Source organism: Tachypleus tridentatus, chromosome 12, assembly GCF_004210375.1.
Source record: "Tachypleus tridentatus isolate NWPU-2018 chromosome 12, ASM421037v1, whole genome shotgun sequence".
Taxonomy (NCBI): domain Eukaryota; kingdom Metazoa; phylum Arthropoda; class Merostomata; order Xiphosura; family Limulidae; genus Tachypleus; species Tachypleus tridentatus.
This window is the reverse complement of record NC_134836.1, coordinates 32362511-32382822: the sequence shown is the minus strand read 5'-3', so window position 1 is coordinate 32382822 and position 20312 is coordinate 32362511. Positions and strand designations below refer to the sequence as shown.

The 20312-nt window shown below is 34.7% G+C and overlaps 1 protein-coding gene across 5 annotated transcripts in view; it reads left to right on the top strand.

The window, feature by feature from the left end:
- The first annotated feature begins 240 nt into the window (after positions 1–240).
- Positions 241–20312, top strand: part of LOC143235514 (contactin-4-like) — a 55884-nt gene continuing 35812 nt past the window's right edge. Inside the window, exons 1-3 of one of the 5 annotated variants that reach the window (XM_076473732.1) lie at positions 241–380; positions 15461–15650; positions 19500–19639. In XM_076473732.1, coding sequence (XP_076329847.1) covers positions 19609–19639 — 31 coding nt within the window. In that variant the 5' untranslated portion in view covers positions 241–380; positions 15461–15650; positions 19500–19608. Of the gene's footprint in view, positions 381–15460; positions 15651–15965; positions 15985–16384; positions 17175–17392; positions 17523–19499; positions 19640–20312 lie in introns of those variants that run through there. The other 4 variants (XM_076473736.1, XM_076473733.1, XM_076473734.1 and 1 more) reach the window with 4 other exon arrangements.

Below are 20312 nucleotides of genomic sequence, written 5' to 3'. Positions count from 1 at the left end.
TTAATAAGAAAAGAAACAAAGCTAGATGTATCGACGTAAAGCACAAGTATGATAATTTAAACAATACCCTTCCCATAACTTCTTTTATTTACTATTGTTTTAGCTTCTATCGTTTGTAGTATATTCTACATCCGCCTTTCACCTTTCTATCATTTCTCGAAAGTACAAGGGAAAAAATTAACCAATCCCTTACTCCGTCTAATCACGTTACAAGGAACATACAGCATTTATAAATGATGTTGTTTCACCACACTTATCAGTAATTGTGAGAGACGTACGAGGTATTTCTATTTCGAATTTACGACATCTTGAGGTCCATAAAATCACTACTAACAAGATGACCCAAAATGCAATCACCATTTTTCTTGCAACTTTGATGAGTAAGTGATAAATGTTCTGTAAGATATATCCATATATATGTAATATATTAATTAATAATATTTCAAACTTTTAGCTTTAGTTTAATACAAATTTATTTCATAATACAGATGTAAGATTTTCAAGGTGATCACTACCTAATGTTAAACTAATTAATAATTCATAGTTTTATTTTTCGCGTGATTTTAGAGTGTATATACTTTACAATAAATTACTTTTTTTTTCTTTAATTCGGCCTGGCATGGCATAGCGCGTAAGGCGTGCGACTCGTAATCCGAGGGTTGCGGGTTCGCGCCCGCGTCGCGCTAAACATGTTCGCCCTCCCAGCCGTGGGGGTGTTATAATGTGACGGTCAATCCCACTATTCGTTGGTAAAAGAGTAACCCAAGAGTTAGCGGTGGGTGGTGATGAGTAGCTGCCTTCCCTCTAGTCTTACACTGCTAAATTAGGGACAGCTAGCACCGATAGCCCTCGAGTAGCTTTGTGCGAAATTCCAAAAACAATACTTTTTTTAATATTTGTAATTTAATTTTTCAGAACATTACTCCAACTCTAAATGAATAACGAGTGAAAATGACCGTTTGATAGTGCTAGTTATATATATATCAGGTCATCTCTTAAGTAATGTTCGATTTTAGGTTAAGAAAAAGAAAAGTATTTCAAAGCTTTTAATGTCATTTACTCAATAATGTATGTTCCATTATTATTAATTACTTCCATTTAACGATTTACAAGCTTCTGAATGCCACTTCTATAAAATTCTTGTGGTTTGGAGTAAAATAATGTAGAGCGGGTAGTTTTGACATCTTCATGTGTTCCAAGCTCTTTTCCATCAAGATAGTTCTGCAAACTTCGGAATATATGATAATCAGATGGGGCAAGGTCTGGAGAATAAGGAGGATGTGGAAGTTTTTCCCAGTCTAGCACTTCAATCTTTGAAGATGTGATTCTTGCCGTATGGGGCTGTGCCTTATCCTAGTGTAACACAACACCTTTACGATTGATCAGAGCAGGCCTCTTTTCTTTCAGTGTAACATTTAAGGGCTCTAAATGTTGACAGTAGAAGTCTGATGTAATCGTTACATTGAGTGGCAGCAACTCAAAGTGGATCACATCAACAATATACCACCAAGCCCCCCGCTAGCACAGCGGTATGTCTCCGGATTTACAACGCTAAAATCAGGGGTTCGATTCCCCTCGGTGAGCTGAGCAGATAGCCCTTTGTGGCTTTGTTATACGAAACACACACACACACACACACACACACACATACCACCAAACGCTTAACAAGACTTTCTAGGGTGGAGATCAATTTTGGGCTGTGCTTTAGCCAGTTTACCTGTACTGAGCCATTATCTGCAACGCTTAACATTTTTATAAAATATCTATTTTTCATCTCCAGTCGCTGACCTGTCCAAAAAAAAGATGAGTTACGTTTACGAAAGTACAGAGAAGTACAGATGTCCACTCTTGCTCTAAGACTGGCTTCTGTCAAATCATGGGGGACCCATTTTCCAAGTTTTGACACGTTTCCAAGCTGTTGCAGATGACGATAAAGTGTTGAGTGGGTTGAATTAAGCTTTTATGTTAGTTCTTCAAGTGTTACAACACATTCTTCATCAAGAGCAGCCAGCAGCAAGTCATCATTAAACTCAACAGGACGACCTGAACGTGGCGCATCATTTAAGCTGTAGTTACCTGATCTGAACTTCTGAAACCACCTTTGACACTTTCTTTCATTGAAAGGCTCCACACCATAAATATCTTGAATGTTTCGCATACTTTCTGCTGCACTATTGCTTTTTTAAACTCATAAAGCATTGTATGTCTAATGTGCTCCTCAAACACATCTATCTTTATAACGATTTATCTGATTAATGATCTGAAAAAGTGGAGTAGGGTTAGTTTCTTTTATTTGTCTGAACATTTTTATACACATCCTACTACATATTGTAGTCATTAACACTCCTACGAAAAAGTGGGGCCTAATATGCCCCACTTTTTCGTAGGAGTGTTAAAGCCTTCTACAAAGAAAGAAATGATGATAAACTTTCTGCATTAAATTTTCGGACCTCAGTTATTGGATGACCTGATACATTAATAGTAGTAACATTACTTAATTTTAGTTTAATACGCTTTTGAAATTTTGTTGCCAATAAATGTGAACTGTATTTCATTTTAAAATAAGTGTATTTAAAATTACTTCGTCCAGATGTGAATATGAGTTCTTTATAATTGTTATTATTACTGGATTTTGTGTTTGATTGTTATAAATCACAAGACCATGCAACGAGTTATTTGTACCCTTCCCATTGCATGTATCGAAGCCTAATTTGTAGCTTTATGAGCCCGTTGAATTACTTTTTTGTGAGATGGAGTTTTTTTTAGTCTATGTTATGAGCTGAAAGCTAATAACTTGAATTTTCTTGAATAAGAAGAAAATGGATTGAACACCAGTCAGAGCTGTGTTTTTGCCAGTAGCTACAGCGAATGATTGTTAATAAAACAATTTATTTGTTTATTTTACTTCTACACTGATAATATTTTGTTTGTATTTCAATAACTGATATGGGAGAAGTCAGCATGTAACGGAACTTGTGTTATCGTATACTGTAGAAGAAACCTTATCAGCAAACATAAGTTAATCTACTTATAAAACTTGAATTTCATTATCATTCACTGGAGTCTACTTTGCTTTATGTTTCACCGAATAATGCTGTGGAATCCACAAAACAATGGAAGCCATTTTATCACTAGTATTCAGAATAGTGTTTGTCTTTTCTTAGCACAAACTCTGCGGCTCGTTATAGCCAAGTAGTTAAGGCACTCGACTCGCAATCTCATGGTCGCGGATTCGCATCCTCATTGCACCAAAGATGTTAGCCGTGGGAGCGTTATAATGTGGCAGTCAATCCCACTATTCGTTGGTAAAAGAGTAGCCCAAGAGTTGGCGGTGATGACTAGCTCCATTCTCTCTAGTCTTACACTGCTGATTTAGAGACGGCTAGCGCAGATAGCCCTCGTATAGCTTTGCGCGAAATTCAAAGCAAATAAATAAACTTACTGCAAAGTCACATTGGGTCATTTGCTGTGTCTACCGAGGGAAAGCGAACTCCCTGATTTTAGCTTTGTAAATTCGAAGACTTACTGTTGTAACACTAGGCGACGTTGGGAGCGGAAATATTTTGGTAAAAAATAGTATAATCGAGACAAAATTTCAAGTTGGCGCGTGTTTAAAGAAAGACCGAAATTTTCTGTAAAAGAAAAAGAAATAGTAGTAAGGTAATTAGAAAGAAAGGAAAAGAAAATTAAATGGATCCAGTATTTGCGTCTCTTTACCGCAAAATGAAATCACGATACACACTTTGGAGGCTTGTTTGTTTGTTTTTTAATTAAGGGTTAAGGCATTGGACTCGTAATCTGAGGATTGCGGGTTCGAACCCCTGTCACACCAAACATGCTCACCCTCCCAGCCGTGGGGGTGTATAATGTGACGGTCAATCCCACTATTCGTTGGTAAAAGAGTAGTCTAAGAGTTGGCGGTGGGTGGTGATGACTAGCTGCCTTCCTTCTAGTCTTACACTGCTAAATTAGGGACGGCTAGCACAGAGAGCCCTCGAGTAGCTTTGTGCGAAATTCAAAAACCAACAAACAAACAAACTCTTCGTCCCCTTTCGTGGAAGGTTATTTATTTTAGCTTTTTTATATATGTATATATTTTTTAATAATTTTTAAACTCTTTTTGGGTGACGGAGTGAAGTTGGTCATGCTTAATATTATCCATGAACAAGGCAAAGGTAGCACCAGAGAAAACGGCCAGATTCCGTCCCGAAAGGCAGATGTCATAGTAAATGTGAACATACACACATACGTCCCAATTCAGGGCATGGCAATAAAGTTGCCTTGGCTTGGATCTAAAGATCCAATGCCTAAGTTTTTGCTGTGGCGGGAAACGGGAGCGCCCCGTGAAAAACCCACTTTCACAGGACAGACGCCGAAAGTTTTACCTGTCTTGTGCCCGGAACCTGAAAAAGAAAATACATGAATTTGAATTTTGCCCTTTAAGTGTTTTGTTGTGTGATTTGTGATTCTTGAAATATATTGTATGGTGAGATAAATTTGGTTGGTGCACTGGTTAATTTATAGAGTGATGCCGTTAGTTTGTTTCTGTGTTCTGCTTTTAAATAGTATTTGTGTGATATTTCTGTTAGTCTATTTCATTAGTGTTGGTAAGTTGCTGATTTGGTGTATATAATTTACTGGAGTGAATGATGGTAGACTGAATGCAGATCTTAGTATTTTGTTTTGTTGAACTTGGATTTTCTGGAGTGTGTTGTTTGATATATGGTATGTGACTTGACATTCATACTCTATTAGTGGACGGATGTAAGCCTTGTATATTTGGATAATGGTCTTTGGTGAGCATTTCGAGTGTTTGCTGGTTAGAGTCATTAAGTGTGAAATACGTTTTCTGATTGATGAGTGTATGTTGTTAACATGTTTTTTTCCATGTTAGTTTTGTGTCGAAAGTGATGCCAAGGAATGTGATGTTTTTGCTCATGTTAATGGGCGTATTTCCAAGTGATAATTTTATTTTTTTCTAGATTTTTTCTTTGTTTTTTTAGTTTCCTGTAGAAGGTGATTGCTTGTGTTATGGTTGGATTTAAAACTACTCTCCACTTGTTACTCCAGGTCGAGACGTTGTTCAGTGATTCTTGCACGCGAGACATGGCCATAACTGGGTTTCTGGAGGTGCTGTATTGTGAATTATACGTGTATGTTAAATTGGGGAAAGGTATGTCACTGACGAAAATAATATATAGTAATGGAGAAAGGACTGGTCCTTGGGACACTCCTGCAGTTATACTGAATGATTTAGATATAGTTTTATTGACTTTTACTTGTGCTGTTCTATCTGTTAGGAAGTTTGATATCCATTTCGCTATAGTAGGGTTTATTTTTAGGTGAGTTAGTTTGTATTTGATGGCATTGTGCCATACGCTGTCAAATGCTTTTTTGACGTCTAGGAATACACCAATGGTTACTTGGTTGTTGTTAAAAGCTTTGTAGATTGATTCGGTGAGTCGTGTGGGGTGATCTGTTGTTTGCCTGTTTTTCCTGGAGGCATTTTGAGATTCTGGAAGGATATTATTTGTTTTACAAAAGTGGAGAAGACGGTTGGAGATAACCTTCTCCATCAGTTTGCCAAGGCAGCTTAACAGACCGATGGGACGGAAATTATCTGGATTGGTCCTGTTGATTTGTTTCTTTGGAATCGTGGTTATGGTGGCTTTTTTCCAAGTGTCGGAGTAATATCCTGTTGTTAGTGAAATGTTCATGATGTTTGTGAGGTGTTGTAATAGGAGAGTAGAGATTTTTTTCAGAATAATGTTTGGTATTTGGTCATGTCCGGGGGAAGTGTTTTTCAAGTTTTTAATATTAATTTTTAGTTCAGTGATGGTAATTTTCCTGTTGATTAAACTTGAGTATGTTTCCAGTGTCTCGCCAGGGAAATGTGGTGTGAATGAAGCTTAGTTTGTATTTATGAAGTTGTTGACATGATGTTGGTGTTGTGTGTCAAAGTCGACTGAATTTAGATTGCTGAAGGAGGATTCGTAGTAGTCAGCTAATAGATCGGCTTTCTCTATGTTCATCCTTGCGATTATATTGTTGTGTGTGATATGTTGTAGCATGTGATTTGTGTTTTTGTCTGAAGAAATACTCTTGAATTTTTTCCAAAATTCTGTTGGATTGTTTTTGATTTTTTCTAAGTTTTTACAAAAGTTTTGCCAATTAGTATCTTTTGCTATTTTAATTTCTTGTTTAATTTTTGCATTTGTTCTGTTGATCTGTGTTTTGATAGATGGATCACGTGTAATATAGTGTGTTCGTCTTAATTGCCTGCGTTTGATTATCAGTGCATGAATTTCTGGTGTTAAAGTCCATTGATTATGTGATCGCTTTCTCCTTGTTTTAGGGATTGTGTTTTTTATGGCTTTCTGTAACTTGATTTACATAATTGTCTAGTTCTGTTTTGTTGTTAGCATGTTCAATTGGGTGGGGTAGGTATGAGTCCAGAGTAGCATTGAAAGTGAGCCAGTCTGTTTTGGTATAGGTGTATGCAGAGGGAGCCACGTACGCCACGGCAGGGTGGCGCGGGTGAATCATACATGAAATGGGGAAGTGGTCACTTTAAAGTTAGAGATTCTGTTTACTTTGTCCTTGGTTGCTATGATGAAATCAAGTACGTCATATGAGCCGTTGGCGGCTAAAAAGTGTGTTGGTGTTTGGTCGTTTATTAGGTGCATTTTGCTACTAGAAAGAAAATTTTTTATATACAACCCTCTGCGTGTGTTTCTATTTCCTCTTAGTTCTGTGTGTGGAGAATTAAAATCCCCAATAATGATTGATTTGGGTTTACGGTTATCACATTTCTGTAGGAAGTTAATGTCGATATCTTTAGTGGGTGAACAATATATGGCTAGAATTGGAACTGTTAGCCGGTTGTTAAAGTGTATATTACAAAAAATGGTTTCATTTATGTTTGATCTGAAGGAATCTTCTATTGAGATTAAATGCAAAATTTCTGTATTAAAGTAAGCTATTATGTCTCTATTGTTTTCTGAGTAAGGTATACTGTGTGTGATGAATCCGGGGATTGTGGTATTTTGTAACTGGCTGCGTGAGGGCCTTGACAGTTTGCGCATTTCACTTGGTTACGCTCGTTAGGACACTGAGCAACCTCGTGAGGTCCACCGCATCTCACGCATCTGTCTTTGGCCATACAGTTGGATTTTGTGTGCTCGAACCTTTGACATTTATAACATTGTAAAATTGGCTTCTGGTGTGTTTTCTCAGGTTCGGTCGTGTGTTTTTTGAAGAATAGAAAGCAACCGTTTTTTAGTAGTTTGTCCTGGTCGTATTTATTGTTCACGGTTACTTTGACTAGTGGCGTTTTTATTTAGTTCTAAAAGAGATAATTGGATCTGATTTTAAAATGTCATAACCTTGTGTTTTTAATTCCTCCGTGATCTCGTTATCTTCGATGTCGAAATCGACACCTCTGATAACGACAGTTATCTTTGGAGTGTTGTGTTTTGGTGTGCTGATGGTGGCTTGGACCCCGAAGGCATCCTTGGGCCAAAATGTGTGCAAATTCATGTGGTTCCGTGCATTTTAACATTATTCTTCCGTTGGGAAGACGTTTAATATCTTTAAACTGGATGCCCGGGTAGTACACTCTCAGTTGTTTAACGATCTGAGGGATGCGTGTCGTGTTGTTTATTCCTTCAATAAATAGAGTTGGGATTCTGTATTGAGGAATATCGTGTGATTGTGTGACAATGGTATTGTTTTTAGTGTTATTAGAGTTAGTGGCGTTGTCAATATTACAGTTAGTGGTATTATTAGTATTATGGTTAGTGGCGTTATTATTGCGAGAATTAGTGTCATTGTTATTATTAGAATTAGTGGCGTTATTATTACTAACATTAGTGGCGTTATTATCACTGGAATTGTTAGTGTTGTTAGTAACAGGGTTAGTAGTGTTATTAGAGTTAAAGTTAGTTGTATTATTCGAGACTATACTTACCTTAGCAGCCTTTTTCTTCTTTAGCCTCCTTTTGTTCATGGTAGTTTTTCCTTCTTCTGATACCTGTTATGTTAGTTCTTCTGGTCCTGAGTTGTCGCTCTCCGAACCGTCTGTAGAAGTGCCCGAAGTTTCTGAGGCTGAACCCTCAATTACCTCTTTGAGCATTTCGATTATTTCCTCGTTGGTTAAAGCGTTACCATTAGATCGTGTTACGATCTTCCTCCTCTTGTTGTTCATTCTTTTTTGTTTTACTAGTGCTGACAAGGACTAAGGGTTAACCTTTATAAGTAAAACTGAAGTTAGTGCACAAATACGAAATATTCTCGGTCTCTACACAACATCTATCACAGCTCCCGACTTGCACGTCCGCTCTGCTTGACGACGACCTTGAAACTCCAAAAACAAACAAACAAACAAATCGTTATAAAGGTGGTGGTTAAATACTATTATAGGGTTAGAGAAAAGTAGCCCGACGCCATGAGCTGATGATAGGTGTTGTTGACCAATTGCCTTCCCTCTACTCTATCAGCTCCAAATTAATAAAGGCTATTGCTGATGGTCCATTCTGGTATGCAGGTATACCACGCATTTTCTAACTTCTTATTTCAACACGAGGAGTTTCCAGTATGTTTAAATTAGTTTAGATATAGCAGTTTTCGCATAAAATGTAGCAGAGAAAATCGACACATAGTTGATTTCGTTCCAACTGTCTTTTTTCTTTGTGGTTTTATTCAAATAATACCCGATCTACCCCTATGTGAATATTGCTGAAAATTTGCACTTTTGTGTATGTAGACAGCTGTGTCTTCCAAAGGTAAGTATGATAACATTTAAATGTTATAGCTACCATTATTTTCAAATTTGGAGTAATAAATAACGTGACTAGTGCCAATCACTTTGGGTAAGTCAGGCATTACCATATTAATAATGTTATGTGAGTTTTAGCCAGAATGACCTCAAGAAGATTGGGCAGTCTGAAATGAATCTTAAGTGAATAAAACCAATCTCATAAATCTAGCTAGTCAGTAAAGTGGACTGTCTGTTGCTTTATGTTGTTTGAATAAAGATTGGTTCATTGTATCCAGTTTATTTATTTATTAGCAAAGGATCAGTTAGTTATATAGCAGACCTACCTGATTTGCTGCTTAGGTAATCAGTTTTTATAGAATTAACTAACCTTTAGGTATTTTGCTGAAATATCTAAAAACAAACAGGTATTAAACTTAAATGATGAAAAATAATTATTATTGTTGCACATTTCGAAGCAAAGCCACATTGGGTTACCTGCTGTTATCACCTCATGAAATCAATTTCTGGATTTTGACACTGTAAGTCCATAGACCTACTGCTGTTTTACCAGAGAACAGTGAAAAAGAAAGAGACAGAAACTTAAAAGAGGATTTACAAAACAAGGCATTTAAAGAAAAACCAGCACAGATAACCCATTGTTTAGCTTTGTAACATTAGATATAACACTAAAGATTGTACACTTTACTAAGTTAACCAAACCGTGATTAGGATAAAAAAAAGAAACCCCAAAAAAAACTGAAAGCCAGAGCTTATGATTAACATGTTTAGCAAGTTTTCACTCAATTTGTTTTACGTTAATAGCATCTACCACATTTGAAGGCATCCTTTTCCAAAGTCCAACCACTCTTTTAACTGAAGATGGCTCTGATGAAATTTATATTTGCATTCTCTAGTATTACTTTTAAGTAGAAAAATGAAGATGGTGCATTAATCCTACCAATTTCTTCAGCAATCTGATACTATTTTATCGTTTATGGAAAACAATTTGGATCACACAATTAATTGAAAAGGTATAAGATACAATGCACTCGTGAGAAAAGTTATAATTGTCAAACTTGTGGAAAACAATGTGAACCAAACAATTATTTAAAAAGACACCATATAAGACATACTGTTGACAAATTTTACAATTGCTCAGTTTGTGGAAAACATCTTGATTCAAACAATCAACTGAAAATAAATTAAGAAAACATACTGTTTAGGAATTTCAGAATTGTCCAGTTTGCGGAATGAAAATTCTGATCAGAGAATTACCTTCAAAAGATACCAAAGAAAACCTTACAATTTTATAGTTAGTGGAAAACAAACTGAATCAAGCAATTAATTATAAGGACAAGAAATAAAACATACCGGAGAGAAGGCATACAATTTCATAACTCGTAGAAAACAAGTTGAATCAAACTATTGTTAAAAAGATATCAAAGAAAGCGTATTGGCGAAAAACATTACATTGTTGAGTTTCTGGAAAGCAACTTAGACCATAGCATTAATTGAAAACGCATAAAAAATCCTAGCAAGAAACCCAACAACTGTTGAGTCTGTTAAAAACAACTTAGATGAATAATTTAAAAAACACCAAAGAAAATGTACTGGTGAGAAATTATACAGTTCCTCAGTTTATGGAAAACTTGAATAAATCAGTTAATTCAAAATACAAGATTAATTAAAGAAAGGCTCGAGTAAGCCATGGTCTCCGTACAGAAGGACAACAAAGTTGAAAAAGTAGATATAAACATACATCACTGAAACAGTTAAAACTACACATTAAGAACTAAAATCACTGTCCATGAATTATGGGATTGTCGCAAGAAAAGGTGTGGAAACATCTACTCTTATTGACGAGAGTCCAGAAAAATTAAAATAAATTACAAAACTGATCATATAGAAAGGAAGTAGTAAACCACAGGATAAATATTTTTCTCAGTTTCATATTAAAAGAGCAATTGGCAAGAATTACAGAAACAATCTTTAGAAAATGAAAACTGCTTTCTAAAAATGACAAGAAAATAAACTGTAATAAGTGTTTAAAACACACACATTATATCAGCGGCTATGATGAATCAACCATTAATAATAAAAGGAGACAATGACCGAACGATTAAATATTATACATTTATACCTATACAAATTAATAACCTAACATCGAGCTGCAACGCCTCCTACAATCTCTACCCGTTTATACTCACGTTCCTAAGACATGTGCTCTGCAACGGTCAGTTGCAAATTTTCTCTTTGTTAACCTGAAGATGACCTAGGAAGGTCGAAACGTTGTTCTCTGCTTATCAATAATAGTGTTAATACCTATACCAGTCATTCTGAGATACAATTTTATTTCAAGTGGGTTTTTCATCATCAAAAATACAACGAAATATTAAAAAAAATTCCTACAAATAAGTTGTCGGAAGATAGTTTGATGTGAACAGCTAGAGGTTATAAAGCTTCTGGAAAAAGAAAGTTGAAGATGTCACCTTCACAACACAGTGTCCGGATAACTGCTTTCGAGGAACAAAGATGTCATGTTAGTCCAGTTTTCACAATCTGTAAACAAAATATCTCTGTACTTAATTACCAAACCAAGTTTCGAACTTATATTAGCAACAAGGACAGAAAAACAAGATGATAAAAAAAACAATGAACATAAAATACTACAGGGTACAATCTAGACAGATAAGTCGTCTAGTCAAATGTTCTGTCATTATTATCGACTTTGTAAGAACAGTCAGTTGAAAGAAGATTTTGAGAAATGTAAAGTAACAAACTGAAAAGTTCAAACCCTTGTCCAGAGTAGTTCCAGAATAACTCCAGATGTGGAGCCACCAGTGACTCCATTTACCTGAAGAAAACTCCGTGACAAGACAAGTGTTGTAAAAAAAATAAATATTTTGTTTTGGTTTGGTTATTTTTAAGCACGCAATGGACAATGAATTATCTGCACTCTGCCCATGACAGATCTCTAAATACGATTTTTAATTGTTTTTTCACACCATTAAGCTAACTGATGAGTCTTCTGTGGGGCGAATAGACTGGATAAAAATGAGAGTAGTTAATGTGATATCAAATGATAGGAAATCAACGTTTTGGTGTCAAGAAAGTATTGTTAGACAGAAACTGTGATATTAGAAAACAGTGTACATTCATAACAAAACAAAAAGTGAGTTATATGATGATAAGATATATTGTCAAATATTTGTTTATATTTTGATGAGTACAAAGTTAAATAAGGTGTTGTCTCTGTATGCTCGCGGCAGGTTCTTAACTCTGAAACTCAGCGTGATAGGCCACGAGACTTACCGTAGATCAACAGCGTAATGCTTGATTTTGAATATCCTGCTTAGCTTTTCTCATTTGGAAGTATTTCACTTCAAAACTATAATTAAGGTTTCCATAACTTCTAGGAAATATGTACATTATACATTTAGCATTTTTTCAAAGATATTCGTTCAAGCTTGTCTAATGACTATAGTGAATCCGAGTGTTTGCGATCCGTTGCCACAAAAACACTTTGTGACAGTGTGTGACTGTAGAAGCAAAGTTGAAATTTCACTATTCAGTCAGACAAAACATTCTGAAACAAACAGAAAATATTTCATCGTGTTATAAACGTACAATAATGTTACAATTAAACGTGTACATAATTTCTCAAGTTTTATTAAAGATATCACACAAGTAAGAAAAGACTTTCTTTGTTATGAAAATTTGCATAGTTTGTCACGATTGTTAACCAGCATTCCTTTCGCACAGCCTACTGTATACTAATGTAAACACATACAGTCGTGTTTACAGCCACATTAAACTGAAGTTAATATATAGTGGTCAATATTTGCATGGGATCATGTTTTATTTTGAGTATATATCAAACACCTACCACAATGGTATGTATATGTTGAACATTTTAGGAATAAAACTTCTGGATAAGTAATTTTTAAGCTTTATTAACTTATGTAACATATAATTTGGATAACAGAGTCTGAGAAATTAATGCGCCCTATGGTGCAGTGTTAACAAGAAAAAATCAAAATAAACAGTTACTGAAACAGGTGTTCAGTTCACAGCCAAGATTATTTCATTAGTCTATGTTCCAACTTCACTACTGCACAACGCTTGCGCATGCTTATGATTAGATTAGCTAATGTTATTGTAAAATCTGTTGGCATTCTTCAATAAGGGCAGTTTCCAAGTCCTGTAGCGTTCTGAGTGGGGCTTGACGAGCTTGTAGTCTTGTCTGTAGTTGCTCCCAGATTTGCTCTATTGGGATGAGATCAGGAGACCTAACTGGTTGCTTAATCCTGAGAATTCCTTCAGCTTCCAGGAAGGAAATAAATGCAACTGTACAGAGTAGACGCATATTGTCATCCTAAGCAGGAAGTTTGACCATGTTGTATCTGCATATGAACGAACAAGGGGTGCAAGGATCCCATCCTCATCTCTGTATCTCTAGAACCTGCAACTGAGATGTCTCCCCCCATTATGACTGAGCTTCCTCCAAAGCGATCATATTCTATGACATTCTGAGACGAATTGCGCTTACCATGGCGTCTCCAATCTCTCCTGCTTCTGCCAAGAAAGTCTACACTGTAGCAGTACTTGTCAGTGAAGAGTACGGCCCTCTATCGTGGTGCAGCCCATGTCCTGTTATCTAGCCCACTGCAGTTGTGTCTGCCTTTGCTGTCAGCTTAAAGGAATGAAAACTGAGCTTCACTAAAACGTTTGCGCACTTTCTGTGCAGACATTCGGACTCCTGTGGTATCTTGGAGAGTGTTATGAAGGTTACTAGCTGGATCAAAGTTATTTCTTCGAACCTGGATGGTCAAGTAGCTGTTTTGTTGTGGAGTCATTAGTCTTTCAACATGTCTTCTATTGAATCTGTCAAGCCTAATAAACCTGTTTCAGGTTCTAGACACCACACTTTGGGATGTGTCAAGAGCAGCAGGTATCCTACAATGAGTCATGCCTCCCTGCTGCATTCCATCAGCCCTGTTACATTCTGCTTTTTATCTAAACGAGGACGTATTTTATGCACTGCATAATCTCAATCAGACCAATTTAACATGCAGCGATTAGTGATCTCAAATTAAGTATCTCACAGTTTCACTGTATGAACTTTCAGTTTGAGGAGAATTGTCAGAAAGCAAAGCCAGGATCCAATCAGTCACCTACGCATAAAGTCTCCTTTTGACAGTTTGTTTGTTTGTTTTGAATTTCGCGCACAGCTACTCAAGGACTATCTGCATTAGCCGTCCCTAATTTAGCAGTGTGAGACTAGAGGGAAGGCAGCTAGTCATCATCACCCACCACCTACTCTTGGGCTACTCTTTTATCAATTAATAGTGAGATTGACCGTAACATTGTAACGCCTCCACGGCTGAAAGGGCGAGCATGTTTGATGCAACGGGGATTCGAACCCGCGACCCTCAGATTACGAGTCGATCGCCTTAACCCAGCTGGCCATGCTGGGTCTACATTTGACAGACAATGCTCAGACAGTGTACTAACAAACTATGTGTTTTTTTAGAATCCAATGTTGTTCTTCATTATAAACTTATAACTTATTGCAAACGTACTTTTTCCACGATATTCAATATATCAGAGACAAAAACAACTTAATAAAAGGATATTCATATTTGTGTTAAAATTAATTCACTATGTGTATTAATACGTTATATAGTTATGTCAATTTTTAAAATACTCTAATCAGCTCTACACGATCGACAGAAGGTGTGTAATGTACCAGAAAAATAACATACTTGTAGCATTGCATACGCCTTACAAATAATGCATATGCGAAAGTTTACAGCAAGAAACGTTTTTACATATTGTGAGAGACGTATAACGAATGTGCAAAAGAGCTATAAATTTCGATTAAAACAAGTACAAAATTAAAACTGGCAACACTTTGTATAAAAAGAACAACAGACCTGAATAAAAAATTCAAATACGCCATATGAGATTTATTAATGATAAGAAATAGCAAAACGAAAAAAATCGAAACGCATCTAGCATCAAAGTGTTTGAAAAATTCAAATAATATGTGTGAGATAGATCAGAATTGTATTTCAAAATTACTAAATACACAGGACGTGAGACTTCAAACATTGAAGACAGACTGATAAATTAAGATAGTAGCAGAAAAAAAACGCTTGCGACGGATTATGTGAGATATTAAGATAAAAAGAAAATGTATTTACACAACGAAACGGTCTTTGTAAGTAAGGAAACATGTAGGTGTGCAAAGAAAAACACGCCCAAACGTATCTAAAATACTATAGTATAAATACAGTATGTGTTGATATGACACTTTTTAAGGTTATTTCTCACGATTTAGAGGCCCGGCATGGCCAGGTGGGTTAAGGCGTTCGTCGTGTAATCTGATGGTTGCGGGTTCGCATCCCTGTCGCACCAAATATGTTCGCCATTTCAGCTGTGGGGGCATTATAATGTTACGGTCAATTTCATTATTCGTTGGTAAAAGAGTTTGCGGTGGGTGGCGATGATTAGCTGCCTTGCCTCTAGTCTTACACTGCTAAATTAGGGACGGCTAGCGTAGATAAGCCTCGCGCTGCTTTGCGCGAAATTCCAAAAATAAACAAACAAACTGTCTAAACTGTTTTTCTAGTTCTTGTTGTAATTAAATAGAAAGCTCAGTACACTACAACTTTTTTTTTCCTCTTCTACATTCTCTAGTGCTGTGGACAACCGTTTCTTCCCATTTGTACCTGGAAATTTATCCACAAGATAATCCTCTGAGATTTACAGTGGGATCAGACATCAAAATTCAGTGTACACTTTTAAAAAATGACACTGTTCATGTAAACTCTACTGTTTCTGAAACTGAGTGGCACAATCCATTCGGACAGGTTGTTCCGTATAATTTGTAAGTATTAATTTTGATTTGTTATTTAAAAATGCCATTTGGTCTCATACTATTAATAAGTATTTCCATTACTTCTTTAGTAAAAATTATTTCAAATTTGTTTTATTTAAAGAATTAAATATATGCACAGACATTTTGTAATACCTTTTAAATATAGCTTCTTTTTACTTTCTCTACTATTAATTTAATTAGAGTTACTCGTATTCATATTAAAAGTACATTTTGTTACGTCAGAAATTAAGGAAACGTCAAAAAAATTGAAAACATTGAGCTTTTTCATCAGCGGGGTATGTCTGTGGTCTTATAAAGCTAGAAACCGGGTTTCGATTCCATGGTAGGCATAGCAGCTTTGTGCTTATACTACAAACAATTTATTTCATGTGAAGACGTCTAATATCCTACATTAAAAAAAAAAAAGACTCAGTAAAAGATACTAATAAGAGTAGGCTGGTATTTTTCAAATTTAGGAATGCTTTTAAAAAATACTACTCATAACTTGTTATTTGGATGTCTTGTTATTAACATTTTTATTCTTTGAAGATATATGCTTGCAACGTCAAAACTTGTTACGTGTCCTCATGCTATACTTGTAATCTCTTGAGTTTGATTCCTCACAAAGCCTAAAAACTGTAAGAGCAACGTCATTTATGTACAATTGCCAGAACACAAACTTTCTGACTTAGTGCTGATAATACTAGTTAGTGGAAAGACAGCGACGAAAGTGTTTTTTAATCTACATGTTGTACACTATGGAGCTTGTGATGCGAGTGCATTTTGGCTCAGAGGACATCATTCCTCTGATTCTAACCCATGTTGCAAAACTCCCAGCGTTTTCTAGATGATTATATCAACTAGAACTCATCAAAAGTCGTATCCCTTAACTCATTTTGTATGAGTCAGGGAAAATCTCCGATACTCTCATCAGCCATTTCCTGCAATCTGGTTCTTTGTTATGCCCACCTATATTCTGAATGACATAGTTCTTGAAATTGTATTGTCAGACATTGTTGATAATCAGTCTCCATGCAACCTTAATGATAAATACGGATATAAGCAACTTGAACATCAGATCAAATGAAATTAGACTTTTATAATTTTTCTATAATAGCAGAGTTTAAATGTCTATCTAAGCCAAACAAGTTAAATAATTGTAGTATAGATACGCTTAGTCTTAGTTAGAGCCTAATAAATATTAATGCATCTAAAAACTAAAACATTTTGGAGAAGTGCAAACACACTTCTTTTATAACAAAAAATTTTAAGAAAATCAAATATGTTCGTACAGTTTTCTATCTTCACAATACTATTTATATTATTTCGTTTCTATAATTTTCCATTTGAATTGAGTCGAGATTTTTAACCTTTTAGAGTTATGAATTGTAAAATGAAAACAAATAAATCGAGAGTAAAGATTTAGATTATGCTACCTTGGGGCACAGGTGAAAGATATAAGCGACAGAGAAAGAGAAATAATGAAGAGGAGTGGCAACGATGTAGTCTGTTGTGCAAGTAGGGGCTAACGATGTAAGGAAGAGCAAATAAGAGGAACTAATTAATAATTATAGCGGGTTGATAAAATAATTTAAAGGTAAATGCCATAAATTAATTGTGTCAGGGATACTGCCAAGAATTAATTGTGTAGATAAAAATTTGGGGCGGTCACTGGGGATAAATGCTAGGCTGAATTTAACACGTAAGAGTGATCAGGTTAGCTAGTTGGACTTCTGGGATCACTTCGGTGGAATGAGAAAACTTTTTAGAGTGGATGGTTTACACTTAAGTGGGAAATGGTCTGAGGTGATTGCAAGGGGTATTAATTAACTCATTTGTGAGGGAAGTTTTAAACTGGACTATGTCGTGGTGAGAACAAAGGTAAATTAAATAAAACAAAATTGAAATGTAAAGTTTAGTATAGGAAATCAGAATAAAAGTAGTTACAAAAATAGGTTTAATTTTTACTGTTGTAATGCTTGAAGTATAACAAATAGATGGCTTTATGGTACTGGTAGGAATTGAAGTTTTGAGTATAACTGGAATAACTAAATAAAGTTAAATGTAGATTATTTTGATGACAGAAACGTTTTTGAAATACATGGTTATAAGTTATTTAAAAGGGATAGAGCACTAAAGAGAGGAGGAGTGGCTTTATGTGTATAATGTGAGTTATATCTTGTTGAAGTTGAGGATATCAAACACAATAGCAAAGAGATTGAATTCATATGGGTTTCTGTTAGTGGATATCAAGAAAAAAGCTTGTAGTGGGAATTTGTTACAGATTACCAGTGAGATTAAAATTTCAGCTGTTAATGAAGTTATAATTATGGGTGATTTTAATTTTAGACGTATTGATTGGGAAATGCTAGAGTCAAACTGTGAGAGAGAAAGGTTTTGGAATCTGTTCAAGATGGATTTCTTCATCAGTTTGTTAAGAAAGCTATTATAAATAATGCTGTTAGATTTATTGTTAACTTCTTCTAATATAGAAATGTTTGAGAAGGTGGAAGGGAAAGATCTAGGTACAAGTATTAGCTGTATTAGGTGTGATGTTTTGCTTTGTATGAAAATCAGGAATAATGATAATTTGACTCCAAATTTCAAAAGATCTAATTTTGAAGAGATTCAATAAGAATTATCAATTTTGAATTGGACAACTGAGTTATTTATGAGACGGAAGAAATGTGGAGAAATTTTAAAGAAAAATATTCAGTATTCAAAACAAATGCACTCCTTACAGAAAGGAAAGGGTAGCTGTAAATAAAAAACAGGGTTGGCTCCCAAAGGGTATGAGAGAAAAAAATTTAAAAAAAGTACACAAATTTAAGAAATTTAAATTGACTGGAATTATAGAAGATTAAAAAAAAGTCAAATAGCAAATTAGGACATCCAAAATACAAAAATTAACAATAAAGATTTTTTTAAAGTACGTTAGTGGTAAACAAAATGTTATGGGGATAGGACCCTTACAGGATGATAAAAAAGGCTTTTATCTGATGAATATGAAATGGATAAGTTATTAAATTGAGCTTTTATTTAAATTTTCACTAATAAAGACTTAAGCAGTATTCCTTGTCTAAAGCAATTCATAGATTAAAGCAAAGTTGAACAATTACATAAATTCTGACCTTGTTAAAATAAAACTGGGAATTTGAAGAATGATAAGGTTCCTGTGTCAGATAATATTTCTTCAACAGCTTTAAAGGAGGTTAAGGATTGGATAGAGGACTTATTTGCCATAACTTTTTTTAAGCCCTTAAACAGTGGACAAGTATTGATAAAATCAAAATTAGCTAATGCTACTCCCATAGCCAGGGAAGTAACACAAGTTGCCCCAGTAATTATAGGTGTATTAGTCTTGCATCAGATATGGAGAAAGTTTTGGAAAGTCTGATATCAGATACTTTACAAAGTCATTTAACAAAGTTCAGAATTTTATCAGATATTTAATATGGCTTCACTAAGTGAAAAATCTTGCCTCACAAATCCTTTGACATACTTTGAAAATGTTACTGCATGCATTGACGAAGGTAAGGTATGGATTTGGTGTTTCTTGATTTTCAGAAAGCATTTGACAAAGTGTCATAAAAAGGATTGTAAAGAAACTGCAGGTGTAGGGGACAAGAAATTTGATAAAGGAGTAACTGGATGGAAGAAAGCAGAGGGTTGCTATAAATGAGGTTGTTTTTATACATTTTAATTATTTTATGTCTATACATGGTACTTTGAGTTATGATAAAATACATATTTCTCACTTGTTTCATAGAGTATGCCTGGTTTTCATTTAATTATTTCAATATTTTGCAACATATGATACATGACAGTAAATGTCTTTTTTCTTTTTTTATTCTGCAGCAATGATCGTATCTTTTAGTTGCTATCTGGAAACGTCAGTTACCTGATCTTAACAAATACCATAAAGGAAGATGAGGGAATATATACTTGCTACTATGGTGAAAGGTTTATGAATAAAACTATTGAACTTATAGCTGTGGGTAAGAAGATATTCTTAGAAGTTGTATTTGTACTTTGTAAAAATGTATGTTATACTACAAACAAGTACATATTCATTAGACTCGTGTTTATTACATTAATTGTTCAATATATTGATTGCATAAACTAAGAATACACATTTTATTATATCTGTTTGATAGCTAATATAAAAACTGCCTATTTTTGTAAAACTTGTCCATAGAGTACTTTAATATAATATCATTTCACTGGTTATTTGATGCAGTATTTGATTTGAAAATTGTAGTTGTTTTTGCATGTTGGTTTCATTTAAATATCTTCTATTTAAAACTTTTCATGTTCTTAAGGTTTATTATGTGCTGTTTTTCATTATTTTATATAAATTTTTACATGGTATTAAAAACAACATACACAGAATCAAAACACTTCATCTGGTGTTTATTAGATAAAAATAAAAACACACAGAGGATGTGAAAAGTAATATTTTTGTCAATTATAATATAAAAATTAGGTTAGAAAATAAATCCTTTAAGGATTAGAATGCAAAAATGTAAGTATATTAAAAATAAGAATATCCAGAGATTAGAAGTAAATACTTTAGAGAAAAGATACAGTGTTCTTTAAAATTGTTAGATTTGAAATCAGAACATCTTTATGCAGAAGTTGTAGTACATTAAAAGTTGAATAATCTTGGAG